Below are 20,595 nucleotides of genomic sequence, written 5' to 3'. Positions count from 1 at the left end.
ATATCTTTTGTTAAGACTGGCCATCTACTTCAAATATTAACTTAAATAAAATAAACTTTTCTTCAAATATTCTTATTTCTATTTGTAAAAAAGAATCTACACCTATGTCTCATACACAAACCAACATGAATACTTCTCAAGTAAATGTTATTTAAAAAGAAAATCAATTTATTCTAAACAATGTCTTTATCCAAAAGAAAGACTTTTTTTTCTTCTTATAAAAATACCAAAAGAATTATTTCAAATCTTATCCTCCTCAAGCTGGAAATACTTTAAGAAAACTATATGAAAAATATATGCAACAAATTAAAATGATCATCCTTTTTTTCCATTGGTTTTTTAAACTTAGGAAACCTCTTGAAAATACTATAATTGTAACAACAAAATTTGGATCCCAACCATCTGCTAACATCTTCAATTTACTTTTGATAATAATTTCATTAATTTACAAAGCTATTATGCAAGTTCAAATAACAATTAAATTATACAAATCAACCTCTTCAACATCTTGGTGAACAAATTACAAAAATTTCTCAATTTTTATTTTCTTTTACCTGAGGAGGGAAGATAGGAGAATCATCAAAATCATTTAGCTCAATGACCATAGCCATTATTATCCCAATAAATGCTACAAAAACAAAAATACAACTTTCAATACCAACAGAAATAATATTGCAAGATATACAACTTAGTGTGGATCAACTTAGTCTCAATGACCATAGCCAAAAACAAACCATAACAAAAGGGATACAAAAATAGAAATATTATAAAGTCAATTTAAAATGATTCCTACCACAATAATTAATAGAGTGACTAATAATTATATATAGAAAAATTAATATTCAAAACATTTTTTTCCAGATATTTAATTAGAAGTTAGAAACTATCAATTAATTGCTAGTTATAATAGAAGTAATTTTTACGAGTGGAATATTAGATGTTATGAAAATCAACGTGCATACGAAAAAGGATATTTTATTTATAAATGAAACACAACTTGAAGAAACCTTAATATCTTAAGGCAAGTTTTGATTTGCTACCCATAATGTTAAACTTCTTTAACCTAATGTTTGGTTCAAGGAAAGATCTAAGAAAATGATAATGTGTTAAAATTATTTCTTATATTTAGTTTACCATGGAAAATATGAAATAAAATCAAATATAATTAAAATTATTTAAAAATTTATAATTTTTCAAATTATTTAATCTTTATATATAAAATAACTTATTACCTTTTAAGTTTATTTTCTATTTTCCTTCATATTTTCTATTTTTTTTTTGTTCCTTCCTTTTTGTCTCAAATTTTCTAAAAACTTACGGTAAGTTTTCCCATGATATTACATTAAAATCAAGCCACAATAATGAAATTGACTAAAAAGTCTCAAAGATATATTTGGAAGGAAAGGAAAATAAAATAGGGAGAATTACCGTTAAGGGTAGGCTGGGGGAAAAAATGACCGTAAAGGGTGGGTATATTTGATAATTATTGTGAAGGGTAGGATAAAATTATGATAATTCCTCAAAAGACCTTATTCTGTTTAAATGCCAAGACTACCCTTAATAAGTGAAAAACAATAACAAAGTGAAAAGTAACAGCAAAGTGAAAAAAGTTTTCTTTAACCTACCTCCAGCGGTGGTGTTATAGAAGAAAAAAGGGAAAAAGGAAAAAGGTCCAATACTTCAAGTCATGATCTGAAATCGTTTACACAAAGTTTGTTTTTTTTTTGTGTGAATCTAGCAAGAAATCCATTAAAGGTGAGTTTTTTTTTAAAGGCCAAAAAAAAAAAAATCAGTTTATGAAAAAAATAAATAATTAAAAATCAGATTGAAGGAACTAAAAGTTAATAATTTTAACATTGTAGATGTAAGATATTAGATCTGAAATATTGAAGGAGGTTTTGAGAAAGAAATTACATTTTTTGTATAAAATGTTATTTAAATTTATTATTTTGAATTTTTTTATATTATTTTGGTCATATTGAAGATGTGTTTTTATTTTTAATTTATTTTTCGGGTTGTTTGATATGATTATTATTGATTTCCATTGAAAAAGTTTGCACTTTAGTTTTGTTGTTGAGACTTGTTTGATATAGTAGAAGAAAAAATTTTCTTAGTTGTTTCTTGATTGTTTGGAACCATTTTATTTGGGTATTTATGAACATATTTGAATTTTCATTGAAAACTCAAAATTCTAATCAATTAAGATATATTTTGTATAATAAAGAACAATATTTGTTGTATATTAGACATATATATACCAAAAAAACCCACAACTGCCCAGTTTCATAAGAAATTTGAAAATTTAAAAATTTTATCTTATCATAATGTATCGTAATGTTATTATAATTATATTGTAATTGTAGTGTATTTTTATTGTACATTTATATTTTTATATAAAAAAAAACCATAATTGCCTAGTTTCATTAAAAATTTCAAAATTTCAAAATTTTACCTTATCATAACGTATCGTAATGTTATTGTATTTATATTGTAATTATAGTGTATTTTTATTGTACATTTATATTTTTATATAAAAAATTAATTTTATAGATTTTTTTTTATATGTTTGGATTACCATCAACAACTTCATGTATTGAAATTACAATAATGTATTTTTATTGTCTTTTTATAATTTTGGCTTGCAAGGATGCTTTATGATAGGAATACAACATGATAGCCTAGAAACGTTAGTTAAGTAAAAAACGATTTCAATATTTTATCATTTTGGTACATTGTAATGTATTGTAATGTTAATATTTTTTTCATTGTAATTATATTGCATTTGTATTGTACTTATACTTTATAATTGTCAGAAAACAAGATGTACTTCTCAATTGGTAAATGGACTTGAGAAATTTAGGGTAAATTAGTCTAATAAAAATACGAGGTCTTCATAAGAATTATCAAATGTATCCACCCTTTTCAGTAATTTTTTTTCCCAGTCTACCCTTAAGGGTAATTCTCCCAATAAAATATTATGAAAAATTATTTTTCAATGTTTGGTTTATTATAGAAAATATAAAAAAAAGTTAATATAATTTAAATTAGTAAAAAATTTATACATTTTTATATTATTTAATATTTATATAAAATTAAAATAAATGAAATGACATATATATAATTTATTGCTTTAAATATTTCCCACAAATATATATTTTTCAACAAATTTTCCAAGAATCAATAGAAGTAAAGGTTATTGATTTGTTAGGTATTTAAAAAATTCGATTAAGATTTTATTTGACATACAAGTAAAAATGGAATCTTGGTGCTGGTTGGGATGCACTTTATATATTTATATATATTTTTTATTTTTTAAAATATTAATAATGTTTAAATAAAATATAGTAAGTGCCGTATAAAAAGTATGAACTTACCTTATTTTTAAAAGTTCTAAAATTTGAAGTAATAAAAATGTTTAAATACATTAATTTTTTTAAACAATTTTTGAAAATCATTGTTTTTAAGGTAAATTTCAAAAAAATTCTATATTTTATATAGAAATTACTATCATTTTCTATTTTAAAAACATAAAACAAAAATAATATAAAAACGAGACTCAAAATGTTTCAAAAAATTAGATTAAATATGAAATCTCTTAAATAAAATAAAAAAGGCATCTAGATAATCTTTGAAAATAATTCTAATTAAAGTATTTTTTTTAAATGTCAGCTAAAAATTACATTAGCAATATATATAGTAAACAAACATTTCATTATCATAGACTAAATGAGTATAAATGATGTTAAGAAATCCTTATTTAGAGAAAAACAATCATATAACTCTTATTAAAAACGGAAAAAACCATGTGAAAATTTTGACTTTGAGTGGGGCTTTAGATTTTTGCAAATAAAATTTATAGGAATAAGGGATTTGTGAAGCTGGTAAAAAGAGAAGACTTTAAACAAGGAATTGACAGGGAATAGACCTAACAGTGTTAAATATCAAATCCTTGGTGGAGCCAGTAGGGGCCCACTGGGCACATGCTGCCCCCCCTAAAAAAAATCTCATATATTTAATTAAGGTTTTCAAATAATAAAAAATAAAATAGAAACTCCACAAAAGTTAATTTAATTTTGATTTTAAAAAATTTGATTTAACCTTTATTATGCATTTAACATCTTATTTATTTTTCATTCTTTCATTATATGTACATGTTAATTTTATTATAACTATTCTAATAATACTAATTTTTTGGTAATTTTATATTTGATATTTTATTAAATAATTTTAAAAAATTGTATGTTCTCTATAATTTTGAGTTTGAATTTATTTTTAAAATATGGAGACTTAATTAAATAATGTCTAATTTAGAAATAAATTAAATAATTATATTAGATTGTGTGCTATTTAATTATTTTGCATATACTATCATTCAAATGTGATCATATCATAAAAAATTTTATGGAAAAAAATCTCATTACTTTAGTTGATTTTATACTTAAATTTTGTTCAGTAACAAATTTTTAAAATAGTTTTTTTGTCCTTTTAAAATAAAATAAAAAACAAAAAAACATATTTTATAACAAAAAAATATAATGTTTCAAAGAACATCATTAAGTTGTTTTCCATTTATTTGACTTGTGTCTTGTTTTTGTTAGAGTTTTTTAAAATATAATTATATAAATATATATAAAATGATTAAAAAATAAAATATAGTATATAAAAGATATTTTTAAAATATATTTAAAAATATAAAAAACATGTTAAGAATATTTTAAAACGCTAGACAAAATTTTATTTTATAAAATTTGAGAGATTAATTTTTTTCGAAAACACTTTTTAAATAAAATTTTATGTATTTGACAAAAAATGAATTTATTAAAAAAATTATTAAATTCCTCAAAAAATTTTAGTTTTTTTTTATAAGAATTATTGAAAAGCTTATACTCGTAGTGCTGTGTTTATATACATTATGATTGTGCATATTTCAACTTTACCCCTTTGACCAAAATCTCGGGAATTCGCCTTTGCACCAAATATTTTCCTTCAACCAAAGTTTAATATCATCACCCACTAAAAAATTGATATAAAAAATCATTTCCAAGCATTACGAAGCACTTTTAAGTCTCTTAAAATCACTTATAGGAAAGCTCTTAATCTTATTGTTTTTGGAGTTAAGTATTATTTCGACTTTGATTTCAATTTAAAATTTAAATGAAACTTTTAGATTAATTTCGATCATATTTTAGATAAACTAAAGACTTAAAAGTGACTGAAAACCATTTATTTAGGTAACCTAGAAGAGTAGAAAATGTGTGAGCATGGAGTGGACAGATGAAAGGTCAATGGGTAAACACTCCCTATCAAATTGAAGCAAGGGGCATTCAGGTAATTTACTCCTACACCACACTCCAGAGCCCTCACCCGACAATATTAATTATTAATTTTATTGAAAATAAAAAAAATAAAAAAAAAAAAGAAAAAAAAAACCCATAAAAACCGAGGAAAATGGACCCATAATTCTTGCACCATCTTCGGAGCTCTCCCTAATTTTCTCCCTCTTGTTCAATTTTCTCTCTCCACCTCCAGCTATCCAGAATTCTGAGATCTTACTCTCTTTGTCCCAATTCGATCGGCTCCGATCTATTGACGCCATATCCAGATCTGGGTTCGTTTCAATTTCCCTTCTTTCAGTTTCTTTTGTTTGTTTGATTTTATGTTTCGGGATCGTCAGATCTCTTTGATACGTGGATTATATTGTTTATTTCTTTTATCCCATATTTAGCTCTGTGTTGTGCTAATTTAGGGCTTGATGCTTTGGGTCTTGGTAGTGATTCTGTGTATGCGCGTTTGGTAGAAGATGGGTTTGTGTGATTGCCCATTTTGTGTTTTATTCGGAGAATGGTTGTTGGTTTGGCTTTTGGTTTCGGGTTTGAATTCAGCTGGAATTGGTAATTTGTGGAATCGGATTTTTTTATGAAAATGAGAGTGAAGGTTAATGTTTCGGGCTGTGGTTGTATGTGATGGATCTGCTTGCGGCTCATGGGGATCTGAAGGATTTGGACGATGCTTGTGTCCCATTTTATGCTATATCTTTATGATCTGGAATTGGGGTTGGAGATTTAATAAACATTGGAATTAGAATTGGGGTGTTTTCAAAATTCCAATTCCAGCTCCCGATTCTTTGCTCATTTTCTGATGATGGGCATTTGGGATTCAAAGACTTTGGTTAAATGGGAATTTCATTTTTGTGTTTCTTTACCGGTGCAATTATTTATGTTTGTGGATTTGGATCTATTGAGTTCGATTCAAGTTCAAACCTATTGGCCCATGAAGCAACTAGCCAGTGGATTTGGAACTGGGCCTATAATCTCAATCGTCATGTCCAGATTCCATGCAAGAAAAATATGGCCATAATGTTTTTCTTTGAGATACCATTCCGTTTCTTTCTTTATGAAATGAATTTGTGACTTTTCAATGCTGGAATTCAAAGGATTTGTCTTTGGTTTGATCTAACATTGCATTACATTTCTTTTTGACATTTATAGATGGTTATATTCTGCTCAGGTGATTTGAGTTGTTAATATTTGATTTGGAAGTCAAAGTGGGGCTAAGACTTCTTCTTCTTTCTTCCTTTCTGTTTTCTTTTTGGTTTTTTTTTTTTTTTTTTCCTGTTTTAGTTCTTTGCCTTTGATTCAGAAGTCTTGATGATGCATTTATTGTTTAATTCTTTTAGATTCATGTGTTTTTGGTTTTAATGTCCTTCAATTATGAATGTTACATCGGCCTATTGTTTTTATCATAGATTCCTTTTTGATGTACTTTTAACCATAAAATTTATATGATTGGACTTGGTCCAATTTGTTGTTCTCGTGTTGTAAAGCTTTCTTTCCTATATAATTTCTATCAGATTCCCTTATTTGGCACAGTTCTAATTGGTTAACTTCCCTTCTGGCAGCACAGAAAAGCTTCTAAGTCAGCTTCAGTTGAAGGGGACACTGTGCTTTGAGCTGTAGTTACAATGAAGAAGGCCATTGGTCAAACTGTTAGGGACCTGTAAGTTTTGAGTAGTCTTTTAATTTTAGTCCTTACCAAAGTGAATTAGTGACATTTATAATTTTTTGAGGTACCCTCAAAATTGTTTTAGAAATAACAAGAAAATGCTTCTTGAATCTTTTTAAAAATGTAAAATATAGCAAAAGCAAAATGGGCTTAGTTTGTTTTAAAAAATTTGTCTCATTGACTCATGTAATCATTTATTATCTTCCAAATTATTGAGCACCTGAATTGTCTTATTCTTTTCTGTGCTTTGGCAGTAAGAGAGAGGTGAATAAGAAAGTTCTTAAAGTTCCAGGAATAGAACAGAAGGTAAACAATTTTCTTTCCTTTTTTCTTTTTTAATTTTATTTTATTTTTTTTTAACTCCATTTGGGAATGCTAAGCTTCAAAACAAATGCATTTGAGAGGGATGTTTAATCGTGACTGACGATGGTCAATAATAAGGATGAAAAATGGAAAGACTCTCCTGCCAGCTGACCATCATGCATGGTAGTTATCTCCTCTCAATTCTTTTCCAATTCAAGGATTTCTGAGCCACATCAGATCCATTGAAAGTCTCTGATTCCTGCCCATTAAAAGAGCCTCCTGAAACAATGATGAAGCAGACTGTGTTAGTCTTATTCTTGGCTGATCTGTATGGGCTAGGATAGTGGGGCATGGAAAGTTTGTTAGTTATGTTATATTAAACATTCCATGTCTGATGGCTGGATTTAAAAGTTTCATGTTTTGATTTACATCTATATATTATGTCAATTGTAGCTGCCAGAGATGCAGTGTTTAAGATAATTTTCCTTTCAATGCCTGGAAGTGATGAGCGAATGGTAATAGTGAGACTAAGATGATCAGCATCATCATCGTCTTCTGAGGGTCTTTATGCAGTATATAGAGATTTTTGATGGATGGGAAGCAGAGGGATCTCTGAAGCTCTTTGGATGGCAACATGATGCTGTCTTTTTTAAGTTATGGAACTTAGTTGTTCCTCTTAGGTTGTGTTCCCTGAACTTTTAATTCAGGAACCCATTGGCTGTTGGAATGCGTTGTACACTTGTCTACATCTGTGTTAGATATGTGTATAGAGTGTTTCATTCAACATATATATGAGGGTTTTGGGCATGGCAACTCCAATTTAGACACAAGGATGCGCCTCTACTTATGTTGGTTTTATGAATTTCTTATTTTGGACACATTTGTGTGTACTTCAAGCTATTTATATTTGGAACAACAAAGAGGTTAATTAATGATGAAACTTCAGCAATAACTTTTAAGTAATTTATCTGAGATAATATTGTATATGGCTGTTCCTTTTTACATTGTTGAAGTAATGGATGATATCTTGTAAGTGCCAAAAATGATGTTAATTGTGTTGTCTGTGCTATTTTGTGTCAAAATGTCAATTTTCAAGATGAAGAAGTGTCCTCCATGTCATTGTGTATGTGGGTGCACCCTCATGCATATCTATATGTAACATATCATTGAGCTTTGGGCTTTCCTGTATGCTTTGGGCTTTCCTTTTGGTGCCCTTTTCTAATATAATTCTGTTTTTGCCTATCAAAAAAAATATGTAACATATCATTGAGATGTAACATGAGTGTGCATGTATTGCTTTTTGTTGCATGAATTAGTATTTGATAAGGAACATAGCTCATCTCACCTTACAAAATGAATATCCAGTACGATTTAATTATAGCTTAACCTGTTTTTTCCTTTCTTTTCATTTTGAACAGCAGTATTTATGTCAAGTAATGATCCCTCTTTAAGATGTGTCTGTCTCCTCGTCAAATAGCCACTCTATGTCAACAATCTTTAGCATTGTACAGATGTTATATGGATATAAACAATTATCATCAAGGTACTTGAAAAGAATCATATTGGGAACACTCCATTCCCTGGCTGTTAGGATCATCTAATTGTCTTTGGGGCAATTGTGAATGGGTTTAATCGTTTAACTAAGGTCATTGCGAGTGGTTTCAAACTTTCAAAGACGTGTGGTGGTGTTTTGTTTTTCGGTGCCTTGCTTGTATACATAGTGTAGTTCGGTTGAGCCCCCTTTTGTTAAGCTCTTTTGATTCATCTTTTTTTTGTGTGAAATAGAAAAAAAAATGTGGGTTTCAAGGTGTAAGGGGAAGGTTGGATAGGGGTTTGTCCTTTTCCTAGAAAAAATAGGAAAGTAAAAACATTATTAATAAAGGGAAGAGAGTGTGAAGCAAAGGATGAGAAAGAGAGATTTCGTTTCTGATAAAAAAAAAAGGATGAGAGAGAGAGAGTTGACCACTTAACTAAGCCCCAGTTAGGATAACTTTTTGTTTTCTAGCTAAAGCTAAAGCCAAAGTCATGATATTTTTTTTTTTATAGAAAAAAGCACTAGTTTTGTAAAAAATGAAATAACTTCTTACATAAATCATAATAGAGTTTCTACAAGAAATAATACTCTCTTAGCTTCCATGGTAAGCTCTCATTGAAGCCATAAGCGCTCTTAACAAAATTGCCCAAACTGGTATAGAGGCTTTTATTGAGCTTAAAAGAACTTTTGACTTCTCAGAAGATGATCCCAACAGTGCCTAGAAGAAAGTGGATAATTCCAAATGGGTGTGCCAAGGTAAGGAATCCATGTAATTGGTAGATCTCTTATTTCTACTTTTACCAGTAGATCCAATCATTTGATATGGTGGGATGCTGTATTAAGGCTGGGAACAGAAGAGTATGAGAGCTTGAATTGGTGCCATGTGCAACTTTAGGTCTTTTAGAAAGGCAAGAAAAATGGAATTTTCAAGGACATCGAGTTCTCCATTTTGAAGTTGAACATATTGTTATCTTGCTGAATGACTTCTATTTTTTATTTTTTTGGCGACAGATGTGTTAAGAAATATTTCTTCTGTTTTATTTTTTTAATCTCTCTTAGATTTTGATCATACTTTCCTTTTTGGATAGTTAGAATGTTTGCCTCCCAGTGTGATGTGGTTTGTCAGTGACATAGTGACAAGTTTTAATGCATGACACGGGCAAGTTTCTAATGTGTACTCATATGGTCTCTGGTCATGAAGTCTATTTAAAGTTGAATTGATAAATATTTATTTTTTTATCTGGTCATGAAATAGATTTGTTGGCTAAAACCCATGTACCTCCATTAGCAGATTGTGTGACTGAAACTTTGGTCATATGAAACCAAGTCACATGTAATTGTCCCCTTAATTTATGAATGTGATACTGTATCCTTCTGTAGAAGTTAAGTTACAGCTGTTGATATTTAGGATCAACGATGGTGAGGATGCCAGGGCATGGTGACTCATGACTGGGACAGTAAAGTCCTCAAATCATGAATAACTTGATTTTGAAATGTTGGGAGTTCTTTTTTGGTGAATGCAGAATAGCTCCTTCTGTGTGAAGTGGTTAAATACCGCATGATATTTGGGTGGAAGCTTTTAGTTGATTTCTTGTTATTTTTTTTTTCATCCAGGTTCTGGATGCTACTAGCAATGAGCCTTGGGGTCCTCATGGAACACATCTTGCAGATATTGCACAGGCTACCAGAAACTAGTATGCTTATGCTTGAATGATATTTATGGCTGCTTTGTATTTTCTTTTTGTTCCAGAGGAATTCATGTTTGTTCATCCATGCAGTCACGAGTACCAAATGATCATGTCAGTAATCTGGAAGCGGATTAATGATACAGGAAAGAATTGGCGGCATGTCTACAAGGTTTGCATTTGTTTTGATGTGTCAAGATTTTGTTGTTGGCAGAGTCTCAATTATATTTTTTCCCCTTTTTGATGAGTTCAATGGAATTGTTTAGGGTTATTTAATCTTTTTTCTAAGTGTACTTTTGCATGTGAGTGCAATTAATTGTACAATGATAACCCTTACGGAGTTCTGTTCAAATTGACTTATTTATTCTTGTAGTTCTTGCTGGACCTTGTCTTTGGTTATTTTATTTACTGTTTCACAATGCCCTGCTTTTCTTTCGTGCACCGCACTTAAAAATTCAACTGACAAACTCCTTTTGTTGAGCTTCAGGCTTTGACAGTTCTGGAATACTTGGTAGGCCATGGTTCTGAGCGTGTCATAGATGAGATTCGGGAGCATATATACCAAATATCAGTAATTTTCAGTTCCTTAATTCCATTTCATTTTGATATAGTTTTTGATAATATGTTCTGCGTCCTTCCAACCACCTGAAAATATTTGGTCTGGAGTTGTATAAGTGAAAATGTCCCTTGTTTGACAGACTTTGTCAGACTTTCAATATATTGATTCAAGTGGGAGGGATCAGGGAAGCAATGTCAGAAAGAAATCTCAAAGTCTCGTGGCTCTGGTGAATGATAAAGAAAGGATACAGGAAGTTAGACAGAAGGCTGCTGCCAACAGGGACAAGTGAGTATGCCCTTCAAACGTAATTCATGTTCTGGCATATCTGTTTTTGAGAAACATATCTGCTATCATAGTGTGATATTGCAAGCCTGAAGTCCTGTTTACTTATGCCTTCTATTCATGTGTTATTGGTTCAACCTGCACCAAATCACTTCAAATGTGTTCTCTTTGGTTTTCACTTTTCATGTTGAACTCCAGCCTTCTCATAAACAAAGGGAAAATTTCTTTTCTCTTGGTTTTAAAGTTATTAAGATATGAGTTCTCTACTAAAGCGCTCTTCTGTACTCTTGCGTTTTCATAATCTTTCCTGGTTTTCGTCAGCATTATCATTTTCCTGGCATACTTCTAACCAATATAATTTTTTCTTTTCTCTTCAATGTATCTTGAAATATATCAGATTTTTGCGCTATAGAATCGTTGTCCAGATTCCTTATTCTTTTTGTTTTGATATTTATTCTGCTTTTGACTATCATTCTGGTTAGGAGCAGCATTCTGACTCCTTTCTCATTGTAGTTCTTTTGACATGCATTCCCCCCTCCCCCTCTCTTCCTTTTTTCCCTGAATTCTTCCTAAATTTCTGTTGGAAAATGTGGTGTAGCGTTCATGGCTTTTTTAGTCATCATGTCCATGTGTCAATATTAAGTTTTTCTTATTTCTTGTTCATCATGTCGCGATTAAACATTAAGTTTTTCATGTGTACTGGGTTTATAAATTTTGTGTCAAATCTCTTTTAGACTGACCAACTGGGGATAAATAAAGAAAAAATGAAATTAATGGAGATTACCTATATATGAGATTTATGGTTTTTTATTGCTTTTTTAATTCTTTTTGTATTTTTGCAACTAGGTTTCGCAACACAAACTCAGCAGGCGGTATGTATAGGCCCAGTTCATATTCTAGTTCAGGAGGATATGGTGACCGTTATGATGATGATCGATATGAAGGCCGCTATGGGAGAGACGAAGATCGAAATGGTTATGGGAGAGAAAGAGAATGGGGCAGCAGAGATGATGACCGGTATGGTAGAAATGGGGACTCATATGGTCCTGAAGGGGATCGCTATGGCAGAGATTCTGATGAACGGTATGGTAGAGATGGCTATAAGGATGATGATTACAGGGGAAGAAGTCGAAGCAATGAGGACTACCAGTATGGCTCTAGAAGTAGGAGTGCTGATAGAGATAGGGACCGTGCTTTTGATGAGGAGAGCAACCATTCATCTAGGTGAGCATCTGCTCTCCTTGGAGAACATGCTATGATTTTTCTAATAAAGAGTAGTATTGATTTTAATTGTCTTTTCCTTTTATTTTGTCATTTACATCTATATTTGGTTACCAAAATAATTGGACCCTGAAAGGAGCTGGTAGTTTAAGCATTTAGCAAGTCACTTGTCCGGTTCAGGTCTGTAATTAGATCAGTTAAGGTAGTACCCCTGACAAAACTGGTTAAATCCATTGAGACAGGAAATCTGACGCAGGCATGTGAACCTGTTTACTTATTAAATGTTAACCAGTTACAGCGCTTTAAGACCTAGTTATTTTTTCTTTTTATTTATTTTTAAGTGCTTGTAAAGGATCTGATAAGAAAAAGTTATAAACGGGAGTCCGGGTCTGGAGAAAGTGTGAAGTGTCTCTGCAAAAGATAATAAGCTAAAAGGAAAGCAATGACCAAGAATGTTACTAGGAAAACTTTGCTTTAGAACATAGCAATGAATTACTTTTATATTGACTATTGTAGAAACTGGGGCTGGATGGGTGCAATATTTTATTCTTGTTTATGAAGTTATAGTTCTTTTTTATATTAGAAGTAGGATGATATTATCTTATTGAGAATTTTGACCTAGAAGATGTAGCTGACTTAGCCCTTTTCTTGCTGTAGAGGTGGTGCCCGAACTGATGAGCATCCTCAGTATGGAAGGTAATATCTTAGTGGATCCATTCACAACTAGTTGGTGTTTATACAATAGTTTTAGGCCACTTTTTCAAAATTCAGATTGAATGCAATTAAACTAATTAAAACTCTGTATTTGTTTATTTATTTATTGCACAGGCAGCTTGAACGAAAATTTTCTGAACAAAATCTTGATGCTCCTCCTAGTTATGAAGAAGCTGTAGCTGATGCCCACAGTCCTGTTCATGATGAGAGGTACTAATTTTATACCAAGGACATGTATTAAGATTTTGCTAACCCAATGTTTGGTTATTCCTAACTTTCTTCTTGATATAAGGGATGGAGCAACCCCAGCAGCACCTGCCCCTAAAACATCTTCTCCACCTGTAAGCACTAGTCCTAGCCAAGCAACAACTGCTGTTGGTCCTTCTACATCTCCTCCTGCCAACAAGGAAGTTGATGCTTTTGATGAATTTGATCCGCGCGGTCCAGTCTCAGGTATGGAGAATCCTAGAGATTTGTCTGTTTGCCAGTATGTGCAGCTTGAGTCCAAACAATTTGCTTGCGCTTGTTAGTACAAATTTTATGATAGTTATATAATTCTATAATTTTTTATTGGGTGGCAGTTTTGAAGAAAATTTGAAATGTTTTTCTATAGAAAATTGTTATATTATTGTTAGGAAGTTAGTTTTAGCCTTTAGAAAAAGATATTAAAATTATTCTTTTTCCTTTTTTTGCCACCTTTGCAAAAGAATTCCAGCCATGATTGTCAAAATTTAGTACCACTTATTAATGTTGTCTAAATTTAAGAAGGCTAATGTCATATATTATTAATATTCAGCAGTTCATGGAGAATTACCCTCCAAAAATGAAATTTAAAATTTTTTTAGGTACATATTTGAATGTAAAATGTGTACTAAAAGATCAGGCATAATATATAATTAGATAAGAAAAGTACTAAGTGGAGTTGCACAAACAAGAGGAAGAGAGGCTTGGGTTTTAGATGTCTCTCTTCATTCAACAAGGCCATTCTTTGTGAGTGGAGCTGGCAATATGCATCTGAAAGGGAGGATTCAAAGATACTTTTTGATCAGTTTATTGTATTTTTTAGAGGATTCCTCATCCTTTTTTAGTATTTCTTTTTCCATATTTATTACATTTTTTGTTTTTGAATAAAAAAATGATTTTGAAAGGTAAGCTCTATGGAAGAAAGTCATAGGTGGAAAATATGGGGAGGAAGAAGGGTTGGCATTCTTGTAAAGTGAGAGATGAGTACGGGTTTGAGTTGAAAGGATTGAGATCTCTTTAATAGTAGAGCCTCCTTTTTGTTGGTAATAGGAGGAGGGCAAAGTTTTGGAAGGATAAATGGTGTGGTGATAAGCCTTTGAATGCATCCTTCCCCTCTTTATATGTCTTAACCATATCGAAAGAGGCTTGGGTGGCGAACTTATGGGACCAAACCAGTGAAGGGGGTCACTTGAATCCCCTTTTTTATAGGCATTTGAATGATTGGGAGCTAGATGAAGTAGGGCATTTCTTTTCTAGACTACAAGGGAAGACAATGATTAGGGAAGGAGAGGATGGGGTGGTTTGTATGGATTCGAGGAATGGAACTTTTTCCATCAAAGCTTTATATTTCAGGTTGAAGCTAGGAAGATCAATTCTTTTTCTGGAGTAATTTGGAATTCCTGAGTATTGTTTAAAGTGAGTTTTTTTTTGCTTGAGAGGTTAGCTAGGAAAAGTGTTGATTTTAGATCAGCTTCAGAGGATATGGCAATCGTTGGTAAACAAACGCTTACCTTGTGAAGTCGAGGAAGAATCTATTGATCACATTTTCCTTCACTATGCCAAGACAAGCGTTTTACTGCAGTTGTCTTTTTTCTTTGTGTGGCATACCTTGGGTGATATCTTCCTCAGTGAGAGAGGCTATCTTAGGCTGGGATAAGGAGCATTTTGATCAAAGACCGAAAAACATTTTTCTTGGTAATCTTTTGGTTTCACTATTGATGACACAATGTGTCATTTGTGGAATGCCTTTGATCTTAATCCCACTTTCATTCTAAGTTGTATGTATCTGTATCTATAGGATCAGAAACCACCATTTTATTGCAATAAAGTATTAAATACAAAAGAAGGATGAGGAATTCCTCCACCAAGTATATAATCAGCTGTACAATTGATCAAAAGCAGAAGGTAAGTGTATGCTACTCCAAACATCAATGCTAACTAAACATCTAATGATGGTTGCAAGAACAAAAAAAAAAAAAAAAAAAAAAAAAAAACTCAATATAACTCAGGAAGGTAAAGAACCCCTTGTGAAAAACATCAAATGTTTGGCTCCAAGCTTTTACTAAAGGTTTGCTCTGTGATTAGCTAAGTGAGGGATCAAAGAAAAGAACAACCCAACTCTGATCTTAAGGAATGAATATTTGACGCTTATTTGTCATGTGAATAAACATCACTTGTTATTTATCATTTTTCTCCAGTAATAGCTATATTTTTTCATTTAGTTTTCTATTTCTTTCCTTTTAAAAAAAATAAAAATTCCTATCATATCTTTTATATTGATGCAATATGATACATGTTAGAAGTGTAGAAGTACAGAAATGAATACTTATTATGGTACCCCATTCAACAACTATTTTCTAGGTCCTTTGTGTTTTGGTGCTTGCCTGATCGATGTTTCTTCAATGCTAAAGAATTATACTTATTGAAGCCTGGGCCATCTATGTATTTTTGCTTTATTTTTTAATTAGCTTATAATTTTTGGCTCTGCTGATGCATAGGTTAATTAGGAAGTTGTGCATTTATATATTTCCTGTCACATTTCTTTTTTGGATGTATATTGCCACTATTAGTTATTTCATGCAAAACAGTTATTTTGCAATATCTTTCCTAAAATGTTTTAATGGCCACACTGTTGCTAATCACTGTAAATTACATCTTGGTGGATAGCCGTCTACAGTTGTTCAATTGTAAAGCAGGTGTTTTTGTGATTCAGTTGTTATTTTCTATTTCTTCAGTGGAATGATTGCTATGCATCTCTGTATCGAACATGATGTATTTTGATTGGAAAATTTTGTGGTGTTAAAAATATTTCTGGAAAAAAATGGTTTGTGGAGGATTCAAGAATGGGATAGGGTTACTGTTCTACTGGTATTTTTGTAGTAAATATGGGTTGCAAATGGGAACTTAGAGTTTTATCTTCTCTTTGAACAGCTGTCCCAGCTACATCAATTAGTCCGGAAATGGACTTACTTGGCTCTCTGTCAGAGTCATTTTCTTCAAATTCATTGGCTCTTGTGCCATCTGGACCTGCAACCACAACATCTGAGGCTGCTGTCCTTGGAAATGCTGGGTCTGCACCCGCATCAGCAGCAATGCCATCTGGATCTGCTGTTATGAGCCAGGTAAATTTAATTATATTTAATTTGAAAAACTAGTGAGAAAACTCTGATAGTCTCATTTTGATTTATAAATAAACCCAGACTTTTAAATTCTCACAGGAGCCCCTCCTTTTTTTTGGGTCAAGGTATAAATGCCCTATCTACAGTATTATAATTGCTGGATTGACTGCTCATGTCAAACATGTGTTAATTGGTTAGGGTGCATTTTGTACATCCCACATAGTGAAATTATTCCATTCTGTTTTCCAATAGTTTTGACAGAACTGCTTTAGATGGAGTTTACAAGAAATGAAATATGATAGTGCAATGTTCCCAGCACTTTCACCCTGAACAGTGTTATTATACATGCAGTGATTCTGTTAAGGGAAAATTATATTCTAATTCAAATGCTGTATTGCACATTACAGAATGATATCATTTCTGTGGGATGTCAAAATGTGCAGCAAGGATCATGTCCTTGACAGAAAAAGTGAGGAATCTCCAAATGAAGCCAGGCAATGAATTGCTTTATTTTAAGGCTATTCATAACATTTGTCCATAAAATGGATGATTCTCATAGTTAATGTCAACCAATAATAAAAACTAAGACTTTATTTAGCTAGTGATGCTCCATGGTATAAGTGAATGTGTAACACCTCTTATTCAATTTTTCTTTGTTTCGAATTATAATAAATCAATTTTTTTTTTCTTAAAAGTATTTCCTTTTGATGCAGTCTTTTGAAGACCCATTTGGTGACTCCCCTTTTAGAGCTTTGCCTTCAGCAGAGAGTGTACCAGCTGAACCTCAGGATTCAGCTTCCACAACTTCCTTCCAGACCATGAATCAAACATCAGGACCACCCTTCCCAGTTACCCAAGGAGTGGACACGGGTTCCAACTTTGACTTTGGGGACACTTTCCCTGGCATAACTTACACGCCATCCGGTGTCTCCACTGCACAACCTCCTTCTGCAAGCCCACAATTTTCACCCCAAGAGCAATGGATTCCCCAGCAGAACAATGATATCCTAGCAGACATTCTACCACCTTCAGGATCTTCAGCTCCTGCCATTTCACAGGCTGCTTTCCCAGCTCCAACTGGCCAGTCTGTGCAGCCAAACCCTAATGTTGTTGGGGGCTTTCTTGCACAGTCAGGATCTGCAGATCATGCAGCTTCACAATTTTCTCCTCAGATTCCAACTGGACCAGCTGCACAATATAACAATGGGAACTTCCTTTCACAGTTGGGTTCTGCAGCGCCTGTACCTTCACAGTCTCCTTTTCAAGCTCCTGTACCTTCTCAGTCTCCTTTTCAAGCTCCTGTACCTTCTCAGTCTCCTTTTCAAGCTCCAGTATCTTCACAGTCTCCTTTTCAAGCTCCGGTATCTTCACAGTCTCCTTTTCAAGCCCCAGTGCCTTCACAGTCTCCTTTTCAAGCTCCAGGACCTTCACAGTCTCCTTTTCAAGCTCCAGTACCTTCACAGGCTCCTTTTCAAGCTCCAGGACCTTCACAGGCTCCTTTTCAATCACCAAGTGGGCCAGTTACACATCCTAGCAATGATAACCTTGGTGGCTTATTTCCACAAGCTGGACCGCCTGGTTCAGTGATGTCACAGTCTACTCCCCCTGCTTCAACAGGTTCACTTGCTATAGTTCCTCAAGCATCCAAGGACAAGTTTGAAACGAAGTCAACGGTTTGGGCTGATACACTGAGCAGAGGATTAGTCAATTTGAATATATCTGGAGGTAAGTGCTTGCAACTCTTAATTTATGCATGTGAAGGTTTTGGTAATTTTATATCTACTTTGTCCCAAAGGCTAAAATAGTGTCTTCATATGCAGCTAAAATTAATCCATTGGCGGATATTGGAATTGATTTTGATGCCATTAATCGGAAAGAAAAGAGGATGGAGAAACCTAAGCCTGCTACCACAGCTCCTGTATCTACTACTACAATGGGCAAGGCAATGGGATCTGGCTCTGGAATGGGTCGTGCTGGTGCAGGTGCACTCAGGCCTCCACCAAATACTATGATGGGTTCAGGTATGGGAATGGGCATGGGCATGGGTAGTGGCCCTGGTGCAGGCATGAGTATGGGTATGGGTGGTGGTCCTGGTTCAGGCATGGGTATGGGTATGGGTGGTGCCCCTGGAGTGGGCATGGGTATGGGTATGGGTGGTGCCCCTGCAGCAGCGGGTATGGGTATGGGTATGGGGATGGGAGGAGGCATGGGCATGGGAGGATATGGAGGCATGAATCAACCTATGGGCATGGGTATGAATGTGGGCATGGGCATGAATATGGGAATGGGGCAAGGAGCCCAGATGCAACAACCAACTGGATTGCCTCCTGGGGGTTATAACCCCATGATGGGCTCAGGTGGTTATGCTCCTCAGCAACCATATGGTGGTGGCTACCGATGAGAATGATATACATATATATGTATATATATCCCCTTGAACCAAAATTGGGGATGGTCATGGATACCTATTATTATATCATAAGATGAGAAGGAGAATAGCATAGTGAACCCCCCAGTGTTCTAATGAGAATCCCAACGCAGGCAGAGAGAGCTGTATTTTGTTTCAGTGGAGTAAACGGTGGTAGCACATGCCCATGTATGTTTATTCAGCTTAAAAAAGTTTTACTTACTGTCAGTTACCCTATGATTCCTTTTTGTGCTTCAAGAGTTGTGTTGTGAATGTGTAACAATGAAGATAAGCCTTTAACAGGTTGTTTTTGAGATATATATATATTTTTTTGGATGACTTTTGTGGAATATTGTAGTTTGTTTGATTACTTACTGAACGATAAATCAGATTTAATTCATTTTTCTGCATAATGGAATTTGAAAGATTTGGTTATAGAATTTGGTGTGGTAGTCTTGATGTCTTCATTTTTCCTTTTAACAAAGGTATCAGAGTCACAGGTAAAGGCCTTCATCATTCAGTAAATGTGAGGGAGGGGTGGATGGCTTTGGGTTTTGGTGAGTTGATGTGTGATTTGGCTGCCTTCATTTTATGCTGGGTTACTTTGATTGAATATTCATCCATCTGATAGACAGGATTTACCTTTTGTCATCAGTTTTGGTGGGGGGGTTGTGGGGTTGTCGAGGGAATTCAACCTCCACTTTTATCACTGAGCGCTTCGGGCTGTTTCCCTCTGTTTCTCTACGAAGCTTATCCTCCATTGTCTCACAGGCTGACCTTGACCCCTTGGGTTAGCTCTAGTATTTAGGGTTTGCCTTGATATGCTTTTGCGGAAACACAATGCTTTTCTCCTAGATGTACAGTCAACCACTGTGCTTAAAAGCATTTAAGGGAGAACCAGCTAACTTTGGATCCGAGTGGCATTTCACCCCTAACCACAAGCTTAGACATTCAATAAATATGATTTTGTTTGTTAATAAAATTGTCCATTACTATCTTTATTCAAATTAGCTTTGTTTAGCATTGTCACAACTTCAAAACAGTTTTATTATTTTTCATCATCACCATCATATTCTTCACAATTTCATTTCAATCTTACAAAATTTTCACACCCATTGCCCTCCTTCCGACTATGATTACCATTTTTTTCTTTTTCTTTTTTATTTTCTTTTTATTTTTATTTATTTTATATACAAAAGACAAGTTAGGAAAACTTTTTAAAACTCCACAACATGATGGATAGTTTCAATGTCTTTAGGTTTTTGAGCTATGCGTTCTCTATATATACTAATATGTTTGGTTCCAAAAAGTATCAAAAATAAAAATTTAAAAGAAAATGATTTTTTCATGTTTGGTTTCACTATAATTTTTTTTTTAAAATTAAATATAATTAAAATTAGTTAAAAATTTATATATTTTAAAATTATTTAATTTTTATATAATGAAGGAAATGAAGTAAAATGAATTTAAAAAAAACATGTAAAAATAATTTATTAATTTTGAATCTATTTTTTATTTTCCTTCAT

The 20,595-nt window shown here is 32.8% G+C and overlaps 1 protein-coding gene across 2 annotated transcripts; it reads left to right on the top strand.

Annotated features, from left to right (window-relative positions):
* The first annotated feature begins 5,444 nt into the window (after positions 1-5,444).
* LOC100267012 (clathrin interactor EPSIN 2) lies at positions 5,445-19,419 on the top strand. 2 transcript variants are annotated; one of them, XM_010652154.3, is made up of 14 exons: positions 5,445-5,608; positions 6,899-6,996; positions 7,257-7,308; positions 10,454-10,533; positions 10,618-10,696; positions 11,012-11,095; positions 11,223-11,368; positions 12,212-12,589; positions 13,244-13,282; positions 13,415-13,510; positions 13,593-13,753; positions 16,475-16,665; positions 17,376-18,387; positions 18,483-19,419. In XM_010652154.3, exons 2-14 carry the CDS (start codon positions 6,962-6,964, stop codon positions 19,061-19,063), a joined length of 2,934 nt encoding a protein of 977 aa, XP_010650456.1. In that variant the 5' UTR covers positions 5,445-5,608; positions 6,899-6,961; the 3' UTR covers positions 19,064-19,419. The 2 variants fall into 2 exon arrangements, with proteins under 2 accessions (XP_010650456.1, XP_059593031.1); XM_059737048.1 differs by having other exon boundaries at positions 5,449-5,608; positions 6,904-6,996.
* The last annotated feature ends 1,176 nt before the right edge of the window (positions 19,420-20,595 follow it).

This window comes from Vitis vinifera, chromosome 5, assembly GCF_030704535.1.
Source record: "Vitis vinifera cultivar Pinot Noir 40024 chromosome 5, ASM3070453v1".
In the NCBI taxonomy this organism is placed as follows: Eukaryota; Viridiplantae; Streptophyta; class Magnoliopsida; order Vitales; family Vitaceae; genus Vitis; species Vitis vinifera.
Note: the sequence above shows the minus strand (reverse complement) of the source record. Positions and strands in the feature narration are given on the sequence as shown.

What these genes read in the sequence shown, in the direction of transcription:
- LOC100267012 (XM_010652154.3), top strand. Translation starts at nt 6,962, where the DNA reads ATGAAGAAGGCCATTGGTCAAACTGTTAGGGACCT. An exon ending in ATTGGCGGCATGTCTACAAG is followed by an intron (nt 10,697 to 11,011) that starts GTTTGCATTTGT and finishes GTTGAGCTTCAG; the next exon opens with GCTTTGACAGTTCTGGAATA. An exon ending in GAGAGCAACCATTCATCTAG is followed by an intron (nt 12,590 to 13,243) that starts GTGAGCATCTGC and finishes TTCTTGCTGTAG; the next exon opens with AGGTGGTGCCCGAACTGATG.